The sequence below is a fragment of the Centropristis striata genome, chromosome 6 (genome assembly GCF_030273125.1).
Source record: "Centropristis striata isolate RG_2023a ecotype Rhode Island chromosome 6, C.striata_1.0, whole genome shotgun sequence".
NCBI lineage: Eukaryota > Metazoa > Chordata > Actinopteri > Perciformes > Serranidae > Centropristis > Centropristis striata.
The window spans coordinates 14,930,963-14,946,482 of NC_081522.1; the positions used below are offsets into that span (position 1 = coordinate 14,930,963).

The following is a 15,520-nucleotide window of genomic DNA, read 5'->3' on the forward strand; positions in this document are numbered from 1 at the left end:
GAACCAGGTAAAAATTATTGTTTCATTTTGTGAAATTTATTTTATTTATTTTTTAATTAAAGTAAAAGTATTTTTTCCTTCTTAAAAAAAAAAAAATCTGCCCGATTTTTAGGAATTACATGCTATATAATTAAATCCGGCTATGAAGGATATCCAAACAAACTCCTCAAAAAAAAAAGTTTAAAATAACTATAGATATGAATAAAACTGGAAAGTTTAATGTAAGTGCTACTTAAGTGGATATCTAACTTAGAGTATGTGAAAAAGCTAATTTGAAAAACATCTTTAAAGGTATGCGTTATACAATTCTATACATTTTGTGAAATTTTACAAGTAAATAGGGTAAAATAAATATTAATATATTTACTAAATATTAATATATTTATTTAACGAATAGATATTAACATGAAACATCAAGTACAACACAAATAGACAGGGGGTAATACAATAAGCACAATGACATTTTTTTGCAATGAGAGAAGACGTGTTACGGAAAGGAAAATAGCCCAAAATCTCAAAGCTGACGAGTGCATGTTTGCCTTTATTGTCTCATCTTAAGGATAATAATGATGTAGTGTAATGTCCAGAATTCCTCCTGATTTAAAGATATACACGTCTTGTTTTTTTTGTTTTTTTACTATTTTAGGCATATATGAATCAATAGATCAGACTTTATCGTCTTGTAATTAATCACCAGTCACCCACTAGTGCTTGAATTATTCAGACTGAATAAAATGCTTTTACACTTTTCCAGAGGGATAAGCAGTCAAATCACACTGTGAAATCACACTGACAAATCTGTTTCTCTCCCTGAATGTATTTCCAGCTTTTCTTGGTGTCCAATGGAGGCAAATTCATGAAGAAGACCCTGATAGGGGAAGCCTACATCTGGCTGGACAAGGTGGACATGAGGAAGAGAGTGGTCAGCTGGCACAAGCTGTTCGTCTCCACTCAGACCAACCCCTGAGGCCACACCCAAAAGATGGAGATGCGATAGACTGATGAGAGGTGAAGCCAGAATGTACCAGTTCAAAGATCTGATTTGACAAAAAGATAAATAATAGGGGAAAAAACTAGGAGGAGGAACTAAAAAGATCAATTTAATTCACTCAGTTCATACATTTTAAGAAGGAGGGAATTATGTGCTAATACCATAATAACTTTATCAGTCCAACACTGCCAGCACACATGTCCACCTCTTCCCATATCGAGTCTGTGCTGGCTGTGGACTTTGCTTGAATGATGCAAATACCACAGCAGGCACTGAGACACAATCAGCAGCAAAATGGCTTTGAGAGCAGCATTGCCTTTCTCACCATACTCCTAATTCCATGATCCACATGAGACTTTGTTGTTTTGGTGCTGTGCAACTGAGCTAACATATCTATCAGAGGGAAAGATGGAGAAAAAAAAAAGACTTTGATCATCAACTGAATTAGCATTGTGAGTCATTGTTAAAATGCCCAAATGATGGTTGTGATGTGTGTGGACATCAGTGGTCTTGAAATGTTTAATGATGAAGGAATGCTTAATGTTTTTGTACGATAGTCTTTCAGTTTTGTGTAAAAAAGAGGAAAAAAAGAGTCAGACAGTCGACTTTTGCTATGGGGTGAAGATAAAATGTACAGCACTACAGATTGTAGATATCACACATGTGGAATACAGAGCATATCAGAGAACCACATTGTACAGTGTGATGTTTATATAATATACAAAGATATCAGATGCAGAATATATCTAAATACTATATACAGTATAAGAGTTGTTCTCTTAGATTATATATAATAAAATATAGACATATGATCTCTGTTTGAGGCTGTGGGTAACGCACTGACAATCCAGTAGGCTACTTTAGTCTATGGTGTAGACAGTCTTAATAGCTGTTATGTGAATGTGGACCTTTGTGAGCTCAAGGATGTTCATGAAAAATAGCTCCTTAAGTCCTCTGATCACACTGATGCACCATTAGACATTCAACAGGGCTTCAACTGATAAAAAATTAAAGGTCAAGGTTAACATCCAGTGACATTTTGCTATTTCACTGGCATGCTATTGTGTAAGGCAGATTAGAATTACAATAAAACGAAAAGCATTTTGTGTTTCAAAGTCCAAAACACATGCTGTGTTGAACGTTACAAGCCAACTGTAGAGGACGACACACATACCTGTGTCGTGTGTACAACAATTTACTTTCAGGCTGTTGTTGAGTATTCTTTCTGTGTAGCCCATCATGTAATTACATTGTTGGAATGGACATGTAATTCACACAAGTTGTGTCAAAACCATACGTGGATCTACAGCTTTCATCACCTCAGTGTGACAGCTCTGCTGTCTGTGTATTAGTAAAGCCCCTTGGTCTGAGTTTTACCTAAAAATAATTTCAAAACTAAGAAAAAAAATTGTTCTTACCAGTCAAATGTCATGGTTCCTCTGTGTGTCTGGTTGTGCTGTAAAACTCACTATGATGTTTTGTGTCAGTGAACCAGCCTCTTTCACTGCCTGTGACCAAAACACTCACTCAGGCCCACTGGGGTTCAGTCATATTCAGTCGCATGGGGCCAAGTCTCAGAACTAATGTGGAGCAGGTGACCCATGTATTCATCGTAATGTTTTGCCACCATATCTACAGAATGGAGAAAAAAAAGCACTATCAAGTAACCCTCAGAACTACTGTCGGTGTATTTAGGCATATCACAGGGCTGATGCAATTTTTTAAATAATTAAATCTAACAGAGGAAACAACAAACACATCGAGAACAAGATGTCACTTAAATCTCATAGCAAAGGATGACAAAAAAGAAATATGATAAGGAAGGGAGCGTTGAGGATTTTTCAGATAATTGTTTTGCTGTGCCAACCTTGATTTTTTTTTTTATTCCAGACCCATTGGTTCTTAATTCTATGCAACATAGATGTGTTTGAATGCATTTTCTTTTTAAATAAATGTTATATCTGTGAAGATATGGTCTAAAAAATATATGTCTTATAGAAAATTAACTTGTACATCATTGAAAGAAAATATTAAATGTATTTTTTTTTTACTGATTTTAATATAAATTGATGTTAACAGCTGTTAACATCTACTTGGAGCTTGTGCACTTTATTATTAAATTGTTTATTTTCTTGTCTAATTTTAACCGTAACGACATGCAAGATTATGTGTTTTGTGTTTCTGCACTGGGATGAACTGAATCATGGCGTATGTGGTGGCAGAAGATATTGTGGTGTGCATTTTGTATCTATGTGGCAAAAAGAAAAACATGCAGACACGCTGGGGTTCCTTAACACAATGCACAATGTGGGGAGAGATCCCCCTTACTACATCATGCTCATAGTCTACTCACCAGTCTGTGTACAAAGTACAGTAAATAAGACTTATTCCCTAAATGCTAAGTCATGACTGTTTAACCCCTCGTGTTTCATTAGACTTCCCTCGAGCTAATTACTGTTTGTTCAGATCAGCTGTTGCCTGTAATTGTGAAACCATCCATTTGTTGTTGTTCTGAGGGGTGTGAATGTGACTCAAGTCCTTTGACATGTGTACATAAAGTGTTTATTTTCTACAAAGATTGAATGTTTATATTGTCCGAAGTTTGAGCATGTGAGTGTCGAAAAAATAAATCACAAAAGACTTATAATTGTACAGCAATGCGTGTCTATAGTTATATAAGGGGAGTTGACTGTAATCAAAACATGTGCTGTCAACCAACGACTATCTGTGCAACCACGTCCCGTAAACGGAAACATCACAAAGGGAAAAAAAATCTATTCAACTTCAATAGTTGTCTGAGACTTTATGTTCTGGATGTTGCATGTTTTGTTGATGGTTTGTCTGTATATTTTGCCTACAGATTATGTTTAAAAAGAGACAGAATATGTATAGATTTATCTGTATGCTGACTGTAAAGAAATATGCTTGTAAAATTGTCTTGTTTTTCACTCAGTGTAAAAACAAAGAATCTAATGTTATGGTTTTGTGGTTGTACACAGGATGTGTTGAGATATTATGCAAATTGTGCTGTAAAAAATCAGCTGTTTCCCCTGAGTCTAAAGAATAAATATTAAGAAGAGCTATATTACACATGCAGAGCTAAGCTTGGTTTTGTTATTAATCATCAAACTGAATTTTGAAGAATGGAAACTAAAATTTTGCTTTTATGCTTTTATGCAGGACCAAACTGCTATTTCAATAAGTCGGACTAGACAACTGGACAACAAAGCAGTCTGTGCTGTCTGCCGCCATGTCATTCCTGATACTGCCACCAGATGGTGCCATTGATTTTAATTATAAAATATAGAAAGAAGTAAACCCCCTCTGCAACAATAGATTCCTTAGTTTTTGGTGAAGTTTAAGTGTCATTTATGAACTGGACCAGCTCAAGGGCAAGTGCATTTTGTTTTTGATCGTCTTTTTAAGCCAAGCCCTGTTGCAGTCTATAAGGTGCCTAATATCATACCTTTTTAATTATGTTCATTAATTATTTATTCTCAGTAAAATTATTTGTTTTGTCTATTTTACCCTCCATATTACAATCTGTACTAGCTTTAACTAAAAAAAATAACTTTCTTTGGGTTTTAAGTAAATGCATTACATCTGTAAAGTAGAACCTGCAACTAAATGTATATAACAATATGGTCAGTAAACAGCGGTGGGAAAAGTATTCAGATCCCTTACTTAAAAGTATCTAATACCACACCATAACAATACGCCACTACAAGTACAAGTCCTGCATTCAAAACATACATAAGTTCAAGTACAAAGGTATCAGCATCAAAATGTACTTGAAGTATCAAAAGTAGTACTCTTTATACAGAATGAACCCACTCAGATTGGTGTATATATTCTTATCGTTTATATCTTATTCTTGATTAGATTATTTGTATTGATGCTTTTATGGAAGCTGCATTTTATTTTTTTTAAAGTTAGGGCTAATTTGAACTATACTTAATATACTGTTATGCTAATTTATACACATGTCTAGTCATTTTAAATTGATCATGTTTAAATGTTAACTCTCAACCTGAAAAGTAACTAATGCTGGCAGCTAAATGTAGCGGAGTAAAAAATAACAGTATTTACTTCTAAAGTGTAGCATAGTAGAAGTATAAAGTTACATGAAATGGAAATACCTCAAAATTGTACTTGAGTAAATGTACTTAGTTACATTCCACCACTGTTGGTAGAGCCTTTAATGCTCTGTTGCTGTGATATGAGGACATAGCCATTCTGTGGTAGTGACACAAGCCAACATCCAACATTATTAATTTATTATTTTTTAAATTGTGATGTTAATATGACAAATTAAGAATGGATACATTTAAGAAAAGGATGTGCCAAATGCTAACTAAGTATGTAGATGTGTTTTTCTTTTTTGTAAACTAACAAGTGTTTATATTTAAATATGTAAAAACAGTTAAGATTGAAGTAAGTGTAATTAATTAAGTAATGTTTTAAACATAAAATTGCATGCTAAAGGATGGAAAGAGCATTGCATTTCAATAAAAAAAAACTTTACATTTACTTTTGCAGTGAAAACAAACCCAAAGCTTCATAGGTCATGGTAAAAAATTTAATAAAAGTGGTGATTGACTGTAACCTATATTGAATTGCATATAGCATCTATGCTATGCTAGGCTGATAATGATAAGAGATAGGACAGGAACTCCAGACTTGGATTCTAGATGCTGCACAATACTCATTCACAAAGACAGCCAGTAAGACAGCCATTCATTCATTATCCTTAACCACTCATCCAATCTTGGGTCGCGGGGGGCTGGAGCCAATCCCAGCTGACACTGAGCGAGAGGCGTGGTGCACCCTGGACAGGACGGCAGACTATCACAGACACATAGAGACAGACAACAATTCATGCTCTCATTCACTCCTATGGGTAATTTATCCTCACCAATGAACCTAAGCTGCATGTCTTTGGACTGCGGGAGGAACCGGAGAGAACCCATGCTGACACAGGTTTAGGTTTAGGTTTGGACAACACTGGAAGCTGTCAAATGGGCAGTCCGTGGCCTAGAGGTTAGGAATCGGGCTTGTAACTGGAGATTCGCCGGTTCGAATCCCAGTACTGACAGGTCTAGGACTTAAGTGCCCTTGAGCAAGGCACCTAACCCCCCTGCACACAGCTCCACAGTAATGTGCTGCCCACTGCTCCTTGCATGGTGTGTTCACTTGTGTGTAAAAAAGGATGGGTTAAATGCAGAGGTTGAATTTCCCCATTGTGGGATTAATAAAGTAATCTTAAATCTTAAAAAAAAAGTTTAAAATTTGTGAATGAGGAACTTTGACAGTGTAGGACAGCAGAAAAAAATATAGTGAGGCTGAACATTGAATGAATATTTGAGCTTGTGGAATGTTTTAAAGCAATTTGAATAGTAGATATTATAACTGCCTGTTTCTGCTGAGCAGACATTTTCTTTTGCAGACTTTTCTTTTCTTTCTCGTCTCTTTTTTACTGAGGACATATGATTAGTGGATGCATTTTTCTTTTTAAATATTTCACAAAGGTAATTAAGCACTTTTTATTTGCTGTTTTGGGTTTTTTCATTACCACAAATTGGTTGCATCACAGTCTGATATTTGTGTTTATGTGTCCAGATGTTTGGGGTTTGGTACTTTTGCCAGATGGGGTACAATAACCCATAAGCTTGGTTTGGAAATTAATTAAAACATGATTTCAAAACAACTAACTGCATCATAAAGATGTCTTATGCTGATGGAACAGATTTACTCATCTGAGGACAATGACTGATAATATAGTGTTGACTCTGGTAGTCCCTTAGCTGTAGTATTATTCAACATGACTTTCAGCTCTGATACCATCTATCGTTCATTTTACAGGACCGACTTACAGAAAATTGATTGTGCATTAATGAACCCGCCTTGAATTTGATTTTTTCTATTAATTAAAGAGGCTGTCCAGTGTGTCTGTTGGTAATGATGTCTCTATTCCTGCTCATGTGTTGAGTTGGCCACTCACAGCTCAATACTACTGAATTTTAGTTCATTTAGAAATGCTCCCCTTTGGAATATCATCTGTTATAATGATCCATTTTATTAAACTGGACACCCTGTATCTGGACATCCTGCTTTTCTGCCAACAAGTGTTGCATATTTTTAAATGTTCATGACATGCTTAATTTGGGTGGAGTTTCAGATACTGAAACTAGTTAGTCCCTCGCAGACACCGTAAATAATCATTTACATTCTGCTGTGTTTGAGAATTAGGTTATATTACTTGTTATATATTATACATATGTATTCTAGGAGTTTAAATATGCAAGTACTGCATACTACCTTAGGAATACATTTAATCTCTGTTTGTGAAATGTCATGAATTATAATAAAGTTATTGTACTAATCTACAGAAAAAGAGCAGAACAAGCAGCTTAAATATAAAGAGGTAAAACTATATGGTTCCAATTTACTGTAACAGTGCAGCAACTTTGAAGGGCTATAGTTGATACATTTTCAGGTTCATACTTGTATTTTGGGTTTCTACTAGAACATGTTTACATGCATTAATGCTCAAAAGAGAAAAAAAACTGTCTGCCTTGATTGGCTTGTGAATGAGATATGGCGCACATTTGCAAAGGAATAGTTCTCAAGCCCAAGACATTTCCCAAATATGTAAGTAAGAACTCCAGATATCCAAATGTATGTGCACAAGCACACAAAAAAGTGAGATTTAAAAAAAATTTTTTTTTTAACAATACCTCAGTATAATTCAGCAACTGGTTCTTGTGCATTTTTTGAATTACCTCCGGGTGGCAGTGTACTCTATCAAATGACTTCAGCCTTCAGCCTTGACTTTAACTGATCCTTAACCAGGTGTGCCTTCACACAGTATTATATTACCATCGTTACCAGAGATGTTACAGAGATGCATGTGTTCAATTTGTTGACTTATTAAACATAATATTATGTGTAGATTCATTTTGGACATTCATGTTTTAGAAATTGTTATCTTCATACAACCCCTATTTCAAAAAAAGTTGGGATGCTGTAAACAACAAAAAACAAACAAAATTAAATGATTTTCAAATCCTTTGCAACCTACATTTACAGTTAAATTAAGTACAACAACCAGATATCTAATGCTTAATCTGGGAAACTTCAGTTTTTTGTACACTCACTCTGGATCGGATGCATTCTGCTATTAGTTAAGTTCTACACAATGTCCCAACATTTTTGGATTAAGCGTTGTATTATAAGGAGAGAGGGCAAACCAGGTTATTAGTCTTATATGTGAAGTTAAACTTTTATTCAGATTTTTTCTTTATACAAGTGAAATGATGCCGAAGGACCTGGAGAGAACCCACGCTGACGCGGAGAGAACATGCATACAGAAGATTTGAAGATCATGGATTCAAATCTGCAATCCGAATTTAGATAAGCGGTTAAGGATAATGAATGAATGAAGTGAAAGTAATTTTATAATAGTCGCTAATTTGCAGTGGTGGAATGTAACTAACAGCATTTACTTTAGAAATGTAGAGGTACTTGTACTTTACTTTTCCACATATGTAACTGAATACTGTACTCTTTACTCCGCTACATTTAGCTGAAAGCTTTAGTTATTTTCCAGGTCAAGATTTAACATGAAAAAATAATTTAAGATGTTACGCCTGTTCAGAAATCAAACCACCTAAAAGTATATTAAGTAGTAAAAATGAGCCCTACCTTGACAATGGTAAAATGCTGTTTACATAAACGCATCAATAATAATAATCAGATAATATATTTGGAATATATATGACAATCTGAATGGGGACTTTTACTTGTATTGGAGTACTTTCACAGTGTGGTATTAGTACTTTTGCTTGAGTAAGGGATCCGAATACTTTTCCACCAAAGCTAATTTGAGACATGTAAGCTACAGACTTGGAATAAATTGGTGTTGTAATATCTCGGCCTTGAGTCACACAGTCTATCAGGGTCTATCTCACAGATGGCATTAGCTGTTTATTCTCGTCTTTTACTAATATCCATTTCTTAGATTATCCATGAGGAGAGGTGTAGCAGTACAGGCATTAGTCTGACACCTCTTCTTATTCAGGATGGAGTGAGATGTTCCCAACTGATAAAAAAAAAGAAGTACTGAATGGAGATATCTGCAGAGGAAGCCTCCATCCTCCCCACACTGCTCTTCGCTATTATGTCCCTGCACTCCAGCTTTCTCTCCAGTTCTCGCCATTCACTTACTTTTCTCCATCCCATCAGCAGGTGAATCTGTCCCTCTGCTGAAGGAAATGAGTGTGAGAACGGCTGATGTGACGGGGGAGCGGAGGGACGAGAATAGTGGAGAAACTGATGGGGGAGAAGAGCAACAGTGCAGTACAGCGAGAGCAGGGGGAGAGGTGGGGATGGGAGAGACAAAGAGAGGAAGAGGGGGGAAAAAGAAGGGGGGAGGGTGAGAGGACACAAGAGATGGTGTGTGGTTGCCAAGCAACGATTGATAACCAAATCCCCAAGCATCTTGCTTGTGCTGCCCTGCCCTCCCTCCAGGCCTGAATTACACACACACACACACACACACAGTGGGTTTATGTTCTCACTTTGCAATTCAATTAATCAATCAAAGTGTTTAAGTGTCTAATTTAAAATGATGATAGAAACTGTATTTATACACTGCGGTGGTGCAGGATTTTGTATACATTCTATAATTCATACACTCAGGATGTGCAGCACATAGCTACAAAATGCAATCTTATAAAACAAGTATGATTGATGGCTCTGAGATTTATAGGGCTCTTACTGTACTTTGCCCATAACATTTTACACTGTATGTGTGAAATCAATAGATCCGTCACACCAGAACTGATTCCCATGTGGGACAGTCTCTCTGCTTACTGCCACTCATACCACCAGGATGACTGATAGCGACTCCTGGCAAAGATTGTGCTATCAAAGTCAGTAAATTCTCCCATCCCTCCAGGTTGTAGGAATTGAAAGGTTGTAGGGCATTTTAAAGAGCTAAACCTGCATCTGTATTCAGCATACGTGCGTCTGTGTGTGTGTGTGTGTGTGTGTGTGTGTGTGTGTGTGTGGTACCTGTGGTCAGACCCTCCTTTTAGCAGGTGTTTCTTTATAGGGAGGTTGAAGAAAAACAATTTGTTGCAGCGAATAACAAATGCTGTACACCTCGAGGGAAGGAAAACAAATATAGAGTGATGCTTCTTGAACCAAATATCACCGAAATGTTAATGTTTGATAGATTTTGTTTCACTGGAAAATGTCAGACCTTATAAAATATATTTTTTAGACAGTCTTAATGACATTATGTCAAGAGTATCAAAAGTCATATTAGAAGGTAAAAGCAAAATGTGATTTGTATGTTAGATTGAAAAGGAGGGGTGTGTGTGAGGAAGAGAGAGAGGGAGGGAGAGAGAAGGGAGATAGGGAGAAAGAGAGAGAGAGATCCAGCCTCAGTACCTGTTAGAGCGCCGGATGGCCGAGTGATCAGATTAGAGGTGTCAGGGTTCGTTAATCTGTGAGGGAGCGACACACTGCCACTCACGCTGTCGCTGCTGCTGCTGCTGCTGCTGCACACCGCTCCCATTCATCGGCGGTGAACGGGAGCGGAGTAGCCTACATTAGGTGTTGACGCGCGTCGGGGAATTTCCCCCCTCGTTTTTTACAATGGATACCTGCAGGGTACGAGCCTGGGTGTTTCTGGTCCTGTTATGGCAGGACGGGTCTTTGGCATCGCAGTTTCCGACACAGCTCATGTGAGTATATCCCTTATAATCCTATTTCGAGCAGTTAATGTTTTGCAGACTCCTTGGTTCAAGTACTCGTCGTTTAGAGACAAGTGTTGTATTAATGAGCCACTCTCGGTGTGAGAGTGGTGGGCAGGTCGGTTCATTCATTCACCACTGGTCATCTTGGAGATGGACAATATTACGCCCGTGGGTGTATATTACAACTTATTTTCTCCTCTATAATTCTCAGCTGTTACTCCCTTTTTCGGTAACACTTTACAATAACCAACTAAGTGATGTTTATAGATGGTTTATATACCAATTATTAACCATTTGCAAAGTGCTATACATAGCCTATTTAACCGTTAAATGTTTTCAACCAATTTCTTAAAGGTGAATATGAATAATTTCAAAATCATTAACATACTTTATATGGTGTTAAAATGGTATAATGAGTGCAACTAAAACTATAATAACTTAATAAACTATTGATTATAATTTAATTGTTTACTGATGGTAAATTAACTATAAACTTACATTAATATACCATCTATTAGCTTATATGAATGATTTAGTTAGTTAATCATTAATAAATTATGTATTTACCATTCTAAAAGGCCTATATACGGTTTATAAATGATGATTAAACATTAATAAACTATCTGTTTACCATTTATAAATGATGGTAATTGTAAAGTGTTACCCCTTTTTCCACTTTACCCATAATTAAGTATCAGGTAAGTATTTGTAGGCCTATGTATGTTTCACAGATGATATTTCACCATAAGTTAAGAGGACTTACACGGTTTAAGTGTAGGTAATTACACAGTAAGATTCTGAATGCATTTTAAAGTGTAACACAATGTTCTACAGCCCACCATGTCAAAACAGTCAGAATGTCCATTTGCAAAACAGTTTTTTTCACTTTTGAATGTTCCTTCTTTGCATTGACATGTATAATTGGATATGAAGTTCTCTGAAATCATATTTTATAGCCTACTGTTCACCTGAACACCTTTTTCAGCATACAACCCTACAAATAATGTTGTGACCATATCAATTGAAGGTATATTTGCATATATAATTCAAGGGTGTGAGCCATACAATAAATGGGAAATCAGTGTGCTGAGTTTACAAATATATAACTTTGACAGCATTAAAATAGATGTATCTAATGTTTAAATGTAAAAAAAAAAACCCAACACCATTCTGTTAGAGAAATATTTCTGTATAGTTTTTGGTGGTCTGCAACTTAATTCACATGTAGGCTACTAATGCAGATAACCACAAATAAACACTTGTTTTTTTATTACTTTAATAAGATACATGATCTCTTTCACAAGGTGACCAGTGTGGCATCGTAGACTAAAATAGTGAAAATTCACATGTATTTGTTCAGATACAGACCTACTAAGGCTACCTGCTATCACAATGTACCTGTATGTCTGTTGTTGTTTCATTCCTAATGCATTGTCTACATTACATTACATTACATGTCATTTAGCTGATGCTTTTGTCCAAAGCGACTTACAATAAGTGCATTCAACCTGAAGGTACTAGACATAGACCACAGGAATCAAGTAAGTATACACATCATTTACCGTATATTAAGGTAGACTGAATATTAGAAAAACATCTCAGTAAAATTAAATACAATTCTACAGCACCAACAGGAATAGCACAGACACTCGTACTAATATTCAAACCCTGAAATTAAAAGCCACTAATTCTAAAAAAGCCACTAAAGAGCTGCTGCTTCAGATTGGACTGCTGTAGCAGAAAACATGCATCTTTATGGCAACTCTTTAATATTCACACAAAAGGTGACAGTGAAAATAGCTGTATTTGTGAAGCCTTATGATGAAAGCACTACTCACCAGTCCCTTCTACTAAATCTGCTGGATGCTCAGTGTGAATTTGTTAATGCATTAGTGAGTAAGTGAGTGAGTGAGTGAGTGAGTGAGTGAGTGAGTGACTATGTGAGTGAGTTTGTGAATGAAGTAAATTCTATTAGGTGCTTCTTATTTACAATATAGCCCCATCATCTTGCAGGTAAAATTGGTTCCAAGAGGATGTACAATACAAAACAACACCTGACTGTGCCATTCACCCGTTGCTCTTGTCCAGTGACATGTTTTTCATACGCTGTAGCATTAACACCACAAATGCATATGTTGGATTTGAGTGCTCCAAAAACTTGTAGGCTCCAACATCCATTCTGAATGCACATTACACTCGAAGCTGATAGTCTCCCTTGGGTTTGCTGAGGTGATGTGGCCATTCAATATCAACATCTTTATATTTCCATGGCCTTCCCTTTCTTTTGAATGGCTGCTGAAATCAATTTCTCTTACAAGGGGAGGAGGTTGTTGGGGGCACTTCTTATGAATTATCTGCAGTGGAAAATCTCCAGCCTATATTATCTACCAGATAGTCCTTTAACATATGTTCATCACTGATGCAGTCCAAAAATAGCCCCCCAAAACAAAGGTAATCCTTCTTGCCTAACATCCCCAATCTAACTGCTGAGCATATCAATGCCAAATAACAAGAAAAGTAAATTAATGTCATCAGTAAATAGAAAGGCACTCCGAGAGCACAGACCTCTGCCAGGGGGAAACACCCTATCTCAAAATGTTTAACAACATTGAAAAATATTTGTGTATCCACTTCTCATTCTGATCCACTCTACAATTTAATGGTTTTTTTTCTAGGCCTTCCACTGATTTTTAGGAAAATTGGGCCAGTAGATTTTCCATAGTCCTGCTGACAAACAAACAAACAAACAAACAAACTGGATCAAAAACACAATCTCATTGGTGGAGTAAAATACTCTAAGATTGTGCCCATATCCATCCTTCAAGTTACTGCCCTGCATGAGAGGTTATATCTAAACATGTAGGCTGTCAGGAAAATGCTTCTTTGTTTGGCGTATACATAATGATGAGATGCAGCGAGTTTAACATAGACAAAATGAGCCAAAAGCAATAGAAATCAAGTGGCTCCATTCATCAAGTGCATTATTCTGGATTACACTGATCCCATGGTTGGAGAGAAACACATGATTGTGTAATCATAGTTCTGCAAACTGTAACCAGCTGGTTTTGTGTCTCTTTATGATCCTAAATAGGTCTGTTGTTCCTGTAATGTCTCTGGAGATGAAACATGTTGCACTAACATTAGACGTCTAGAGAAACATTTCAAAGTGAATAAAAACTAGAAAGGACAGAAAAATAGCAGAATCAGATCACAAAGCCTAGCTGGATTACAAATCTAAGGTGATAATTGTTGAGAGAAAGACAGGATGTGCTGGGCTGGTCAGAGCTTGATCCAAAAACCCTATGCTGCATATAAAGGTACTTTTTAGGCTTTAGACGGACTAAATTGGCCACTTGGGTTTTAGTGTAAAGGCTACAGAGAGTGAGCAGAGCACCACGGGTAGTTTTGGTGCATCACTGTTGGCGTGTCCATGGCTCATTCCACTTTGCTGTCTGGACTTCTGTCTTTGCCTCTGTAATGGTGATGTGTAATTAGACAGTAGTTTAACACAGCCGCCCACTGAGATACACACTATGGGCCAGCTCATTACTCTATCCAATGGCATCACAACATCTGGCTCTGTCTTTCTTGTATTGTCTCTCCGCCTCTCTTTCTGTTTTGCTCTCATTTGCTCTTCCTGTGTCTGAAAAACAATGTAGGGCAGTGTCTGACCCAGTTGCCATTTGTATGTGCGTTTGTGTGCGTGTGTTTAATTATCCAGCTTCGTACCAGAGGCTGCAGTAATCAAAGCCCAGCAACCAGAGCAGAAAAAATTAGCTACCTCAGCTCAACAACAATGACTTTTTTACTGTTTAGACATCTCTGAATCACCGTGTTATTCTAGCCATTAGAAAGAGCTTCCATTCTACGTGTGAAAACTAGGGCTACAACCAACGATTTTTTTCATTATTGGTTAATCTGACAATTATTTTCTTGATTAACTATGTATAAAAATGTCAGAATATAGTGAGAAATGTCAATCCCAGTTTCCAAATGTCCAAAGTTATGTCTTTAAATGTCATGTTTTTGTCAGTCCAAAGCCCTTGTTTTTTGTTTGTTTGTTTTTTTACATATCTTTAAACAAAAAAAAGAGAGGCTGACAACAACACTTTCTGCCATATCTGCATGAAAAATTGCTTCCGACTTCAAAATATCTATATTATTATTTTCCAGTCAAAAGAATAATCGATAAGTCGATTACCCAGACCAATCATTGCAGCTCCATTAATAACAGTGGTGATAAAGTAATTATTGCTGTACTGCTATTTGTATACATATGGAAAGAGCTGAAATGATATGCTACACATGCATTACATGCAGAATGTGTTCTGACTTCACCTAGATCAACCATGACGGGCTTAGAGCAGGCCTCACCTTATGGCATTTATGAAGCCTAGCCATTAAACTAGGCTGGGACCTCGAGGGATGGTTGGAAATGCATAATTTAAGGATGAGGAGTTAATGGGTAGGGATTTACCATGCCTATGGATAATACAGCTGATCGTTTAAGGCCATTTAACAGAGGGGGTTTGACTGAAAATATTCATATAAAGCATAACTTTATATTTTATGGTCTGTTACTGTGTATAATGAGCCTAGCGAGGACTTCTTTGTCTGCAAATTGCAGTTTTTTGGTATTTATGCACAGACACACAATAACAAAGCAAACATACATACAAGGGATTCAGTATTTTGAGAAGAGTTATTCTGCAGATGAGACACTCTCATAAAGCCAAACTAGTGTAAATAGATTCTGGGGAAAAAA

General features: G+C 36.5%; 2 protein-coding genes across 2 annotated transcripts in view; both read left to right on the top strand.

Annotated features, from left to right (window-relative positions):
• The window catches only part of pclob (piccolo presynaptic cytomatrix protein b), a 58,214-nt gene extending 54,133 nt beyond the window's left edge, over positions 1–4,081 (top strand). The window contains exon 35 of the mRNA XM_059334850.1: positions 827–4,081. Within this exon, the coding sequence (XP_059190833.1) occupies positions 827–967 (141 nt within the window). The 3' untranslated portion in view covers positions 968–4,081. The remainder of the gene's footprint in view (positions 1–826) is intronic.
• Positions 4,082–10,479: 6,398 nt separating this feature from the next.
• LOC131973995 (voltage-dependent calcium channel subunit alpha-2/delta-1) overlaps positions 10,480–15,520 on the top strand; it is a 68,516-nt gene continuing 63,475 nt past the window's right edge. Inside the window, exon 1 of the mRNA XM_059336146.1 lies at positions 10,480–10,743. Within this exon, the coding sequence (XP_059192129.1) occupies positions 10,655–10,743 (89 nt within the window). The 5' untranslated portion in view covers positions 10,480–10,654. The remainder of the gene's footprint in view (positions 10,744–15,520) is intronic.